Source organism: Salvelinus fontinalis, chromosome 2 (genome assembly GCF_029448725.1).
Source record: "Salvelinus fontinalis isolate EN_2023a chromosome 2, ASM2944872v1, whole genome shotgun sequence".
In the NCBI taxonomy this organism is placed as follows: Eukaryota; Metazoa; Chordata; class Actinopteri; order Salmoniformes; family Salmonidae; genus Salvelinus; species Salvelinus fontinalis.
The window spans coordinates 58,721,103-58,727,477 of NC_074666.1; the positions used below are offsets into that span (position 1 = coordinate 58,721,103).

A 6,375-nucleotide genomic window follows, 5' to 3' on the forward strand; every position below is an offset into this window, starting at 1 on the left:
TCCTACTAACTAACACATGGAGCCGCTCTCTTTCAGCACTTCTCAATTTGACTGCCGCACCTAACTACTATGCCACATTTCTGGCCTGACCCTTGAAGACAGCTGACCCAGACCCTTTTGGCTGACCTCTATTATGTTCCAAACATGACCCTCTCATGATCTTTTTATGCGATTATAACATTTGACGAAGTATAGTTGAAGTACAAAATATTTTGGGAATCAGAAAAGCATATGATAATATTGCAAACCTACAGTATTCCCATTGGAGTGTACTGTACTATGCAGAGGCATGCCAAAAGAGCAGCTCTCAGATCAGCTGTCAGAGTGGTGGTCCTCCTCACACTAACTGGTCACAAGCCTTTTATACACTGTATAACCTTCTATCCCTCTATCGTCTCCTCTCCTCAGCGCTCGGAAGCGGCCTATCCCATACTACCGTCCAAGCCCCTCCTCCTCCAGCTCCATGTCTAGCCCCTCCCACTCAGAGAGGAGTCGCAGCCATGACAGCTACAGCAGCTATAGCCGCAGTCACAGCCGCACCAGGAGCCACAGCCGCTCCCGCAGCCGCAACCACAGCTACTACAGCCGCAGCAGTTACGAGAGCCCCGGCTTCTGAGGAGAGAGAGACAGAGAAAGAAAGGGGGAGGGAGAAAGAGAGGGAGCGAGGGGGTAGATAGAGAGGGAAACAGAGAGACAGAGACAGAGAGAGAAAGATAAGATAAATCATGTTATGTATTCTTATGTCCCTGAATGGTTCAAACACTGGGCCAGACCTCTGGTCCATTTTTACCCTCAGTCTTCATCTCTGTATAGTTCATGTTAACCCGCAAGTATGGGTAGCTGCTGCCCATTATGGCGACCGGAGTATGGGCATTGGGTGTATAGAAAGCGAATAATCGAATTGGGCAGATCTGTTGCCACTCAAGACCATTTTGCGTGGCTGATTGGGCTGCACGGTGAGTCAACCAGTGCTCCGGTGTTGTATCAACATGCCTGCTGGCTTGAAGTGTTTCCTACTGGGTATCACGGTCGTGTCGCTGACGGTATCTTACGTGGACATTTTTTTCACACCGGTGCCGCCTTGACAAGAAATAGCTAATATTGATAACCATCTAGATGTCACCTTGATGCAGTCTACTACTCAATGGGAAGGGCGTGAGCGTCAAGAACATCTAGTAGGCAATATCAGGGTGACAGTCACAGTAAGCACACGTGTAAAACGCATGAAGCAACAGTACACCCATCATCAATACCTTTAATCTAAAATAAACAATCGTCAGTTTTCTAACTGAAAATGTACAATTATTTGTGTAAAACTAACAGTGAAATACGACTCAGACTCAAGCAGAAGTCCAAACTCTCGCGGTATGGTAGGTCAGTGTACGGCAGTTGCGTGGTAAGAAACGGAACCAACAAAAAACGGCTCAGTCGAAACCTTCTAACCTATAGCAGAGCGATTTCGACACACCCACTCCTTTCCACACGCCCACTACTTTCCTTTCGACACACCCACTCCTTTCCACACGCCCACTACTTTCCTTTCGACACACCCACTCCTTTCCACACGCCCACTACTTTCCTTTCGACACACCCACTCCTTTCCACACGCCCACTACTTTCCTTGCCCACTACTTTCCTTTCGACACACCCACTCGCCCATACTCCAGTCGCTTTATTGCTACCCCTTTCTCTTAACCTGAGCCTGGATCAATGGAAGGAAGAGGGAGGTTTTTAATATTATAGCACATTCATTTGAAATATAAAAAAAAAATCCACAAGTGGGAGAAAATAAAAATTATATTTCAAATGAATGTGCTATAATATTAAAATGGATGCAACACACTGGTAATTATTTAAAATACAATTTCTCGGATCATGGTTTTAGAAAATAAATGATAAAGCCTAAAGAACAAGTCTGTAAGCACTTTCTCCATAATCTTCCACGGAGAAAAAGTAACCAGAAAATAAGTTGATATTTTATTTGATGTATTCTAGCATTGGCACACTTCATGAGTTTGTGGAAGAAGAGGAAAATAAGAGACACAAATGGAAAAGAAGTCAAATTAAATCAAACAGTACGGGGACATTTTTTCTCCAATGTCATTACATCATTTCCCCAAAGACACTAATGCTCTATTTTAGGAACTTGAGAGATCAAGAGAAGCGATAAAGAACAAAACAAAAGTCGGCTGACAATTTAGCACACAGAAGGGAACTGATGTATGTTTTTTTTAAAGGTTGTAGCATATATGTCAGGATATATAAATGATTCTAAACTGTAAGTTCTGGCTTGTAAACTATGCACTGTATATTCCATGTGATTTTGAAGAGGCTTGTTATTTGATGGTGACTTAGTATGATGATGCACCAGGAAGGAGGAAGGCTGCTGCTTGTACCAGAGAGCCCTGCTGGCTGCCACTTTAGGTCCCAGGGTGCATCTGTCACGGACACTACAGCACTACAGGTCCCAGGGTGCATCTGTCCCTGTCACTAAAGTACTACAGCTCCCAGGGTGCATCTGTCCTCTCTCCGCCCATTCTGATATTGTATGTGACGTACCGGACCTGTAATTACACACAGAGGCAAGAAGGGGTATAAAAACCAATGTATTATTATGTACTTTTCCTCTCTTCCCTATTCCACTATTTATTGTGTTCAAACTATTAAAGCTGCAATATGTACATTTTGGGGCGGCCTGACCAAATACACATAGAAATGTTAGTTATAGATCTGTCATTCTCATTGAAAGCTTGTCTAAGAAGCAGTAGATCTGTTCTATGTGCGCTATTTCTATTATTCATGTCCTTAGGTTTAGTTTTTGCATCTTTTACTTTCGGTTTTGTACACCAGCTTCAAACAGCTGAAAATACAATGGTTTGGGTTATTGACAATATATTTCACAGCGGTTTAGCTGGTACAATGATTCTCTACACTATGCATTGCGTGTTTTGTCATGTAAACTGAAATTAGGCTAACTATTAGAATTTCTGCATACTGCACCTTTAATGTAGATACTACTGTACCTCTTCTGCAATGACCAATGAGGTGAAGTCGCTCTGTAAAGATGCTCTTTCTTAAGATACTTCAGAAACCTTCTGCAAAAGCATCCATGTATTCTCGTGGTTCTATATTTTATCCACAGCTATTTATTAAATTATTTATTCCAATTATCTATTAAGTTATTTATTGTTTATTTATTTGATAATTTATTTGTTTTGTCTCATCAAATGTTTTTAAAGCCATTTGAAGAATCGTGTCATTGAGATACTAATATATCATGGGAGAATTGCTGCAAATGTATGTATTCTCATCTTTGAATATACAGTATGTCCATTGATGTTTTAACCCAAATCCTTTTTATTTGTGATGAAAGCTTCTGCTTCCTTTAAGAATAGGGGAGTGAGCCGAGTTGGCGTTAGCTTGTTTCTATGGCGGTGTTCCCTTACCTGATGTATTTTATAATGCTCTCACACAGGTTTCATTACAGTACTAGAACAGTCCACAGAGACCATGTATTAAAAGTTTGTGTTGATGCAATCTGTTATTCTTCTGCCTGTCTGTTTCCTGGTGCAGGGGATACATAGTTCAAGTTACATAGAGGGGCTGTTACTCTGCAGGGCTCCAAATGTCCACTTCTACCAACTCCTTCTGTCCAAAACATTGATCAGGCCTGGATTATCTCCCTCCAGACATAGACGTGTTGATTGGGCTCGTTTGTTGTTGGTCTAACCAATCACATTGCCCCTGCTGTAACAGGCTGGCCCTATCCCCTGCACCCCTGCACCCTGTAGTAACTGGCTCTGACCTGGCATGAGGTCTCAGACAGAGGGTCTACTCATTTTGCAAGCCGGTGGTCAGCTAAACTACATACGCGGCAAATGACCCTGCTTTCAAAAACGCTTGAACCCAGACACTGGTAGTCCCACAAGAAGCCCATCATGTTCCCTGTCTCTGTTTATTCCTCTGTGCTGATAGGACAGCTGCTGGTGATGATGCAATCAGGGAACCCCTTCAGTCTTCCTTCCCATTCGTCAAGCCTCCTGTCACTCATGCAGTGTTACATTAAAAATGTAACCAGAGTTACTGTAACCTAGTATGATATTAAACAAAACTTGTTCCGATATTAAGAGTACAGCGCTAAACCTTTGGATTGTATAAAAGTAATTTAGTTGTAGTGTAAAAGTTATTATACAGGACAATAAATATAAACCAATGAAAAATGAGCTACTTGTGTTGTCTTTCGATAGATACTCTTTTTGACATGGGAAAAAAATGTTGTCACAGGTCTACACGATGTTCATACTGTAATACGTGCATGTGCTATTTGTAGGTACCACCAACAGAGGTTGCTAATGTAAATATTGACTTTATTTCATAGTGAAACTGGAAACCTCTGGCCTGAGAAAAGGACTGGAATATTCTGTAACCTGGTGTACTTTTCCAACTCCCTGTTTATCTTTCCTCCCAAGTCCATAAATTCAACCTATGTTAATGTAACCTGTGAATGAATACAGGCCGCATCGCTCTCAGGAAATTACAACGTTATTGTTGTATCTGTCTGAGTCTGAGACACAGTCGGATGAATGAATGAAAATGCATTAACCTTAACCTGAACCACAACCCTAGGCTCTGTACTTTTGATCTATACAACAACAGGTATCCTTTGACATGAGTTGGCAAATTAAAAAAAGCCAGCTCATGTATAGTGGGGCAAAAAAGTATTTAGTCAGCCACCAATTGTGCAAGTTCTCCCACTTAAAAAGATGAGAGAGGCCTGTAATTTTCATCATAGGTACACTTCAACTATGACAGACAAAATGAGGAGAAAAAATTCAGAGAATCACATTGTAGGATTTTTAAGGAATTTATTTGCAAATTATGGTGGAAAATAAGTATTTGGTCAATAACAAAAGTTTATCTCAATATTTTGTTATATACCCTTTGTTGGCAATGACAGAGGTCAAACGTTTTTCTGTAAGTCTTCACAAGGTTTTCACACACTGTTGCTGGTATTTTGGCCCATTCCTCCATGCAGATCTCCTCTAGAGCAGTGATGTTTTGGGGCTGTTGCTGGGCAACACGGACTTTCAACTCCCTCCAAAGATTTTCTATGGGGTTGAGATCTGGAGACTGGCTAGGCCACTCCAGGACCTTGAAATGCTTCTTACGAAGCCACTCCTTCGTTGCCCGGACGGTGTGTTTGGGATCATTGTCATGCTGAAAGACCCAGCCACGTTTCATCTTCAATGTCCTTGCTGATGGTAGGCTTTGTTACTTTGGTCCCAGCTCTCTGCAGGTCATTCACTAGGTCCCCCCGTGTGGTTCTGGGATTTTTGCTCACCGTTCTTGTGATCATTTTGACCCCACGGGGTGAGATCTTGCGTGGAGCCCCAGATCGAGGGAGATTATCAGTGGTCTTGTATGTCTTCCATTTCCTAATAATTGCTCCCACAGTTGATTTCTTCAAACCAAGCTGCTTACCTATTGCAGATTCAGTCTTCCCAGCCTGGTGCAGGTCTACAATTTTGTTTCTGGTGTCCTTTGACAGCTCTTTGGTCCTGGCCATAGTGGAGTTTGGAGTGTGACTGTTTGAGGTTGTGGACAGGTGTCTTTTATACTGATAACAAGTTCAAACAGGTGCCATTAATACAGGTAACGAGTGGAGGACAGAGGAGCCTCTTAAAGAAGAAGTTACAGGTCTGTGAGAGCCAGAAATCTTGCTTGTTTGTAGGTGACCAAATACTTATTTTCCACCATAATTACAGGCCTCTCTCATCTTTTTAAGTGGGAGAACTTGCACAATTGGTGGCTGACTAAATACTTTTTTGCCCCACTGTATGTTCAACCATGCACTGCACTCTTGAGTCCGAGTTAAACCTGTGCGCTTGATTTATCTTTCCTGGCAAATGAAGTGTGTACTTTTGGAACTATTCCATTGGTTTCATTGTGCCAAACCAAATACACATTGAGAATTTCAAATATTTGGACTGTGCATTCAACTCAGTCTAGTCTGAGTTAATGTGATGGAATATTGACTCCCATCCAGTGCTGCTCTTTGGAAGAGACACAAGGCAATATTACCCCTCAATAAAACCCTTAAATTAGATGGATGAACTGTCAAGTTAGTGGTAGTGCTGATTCAGCAAAGACGAACACCTGGCTGTGCGGTACAGTATGCCAACAAATAGTATGGTAACATGTAGACCCATAGTGATGTAAAGACTGCCAGGCTCATACAAGTCTGAAGTCCACCCAAGCAGTAGCTCCAACTTTACACAGTAAATCACGGCGACATTTAAGAGTTAAACATTTAAGAGTTAAATTGACTATACAGGAGTTATTTTAACTCAACAGAGTGATACGCTCCCCGGAGTT

At 41.9% G+C, this 6,375-nt stretch overlaps 1 protein-coding gene across 2 annotated transcripts in view; it reads left to right on the top strand.

Annotated features, from left to right (window-relative positions):
* Positions 1-4,223, top strand: part of LOC129822118 (serine/arginine repetitive matrix protein 3-like) — a 156,984-nt gene extending 152,761 nt beyond the window's left edge. For both annotated transcript variants that reach the window (XM_055880081.1, XM_055880090.1), the window contains exon 14: positions 409-4,223. In XM_055880081.1, coding sequence (XP_055736056.1) covers positions 409-616 — 208 coding nt within the window. In that variant the 3' untranslated portion in view covers positions 617-4,223. The remainder of the gene's footprint in view (positions 1-408) is intronic.
* The last annotated feature ends 2,152 nt before the right edge of the window (positions 4,224-6,375 follow it).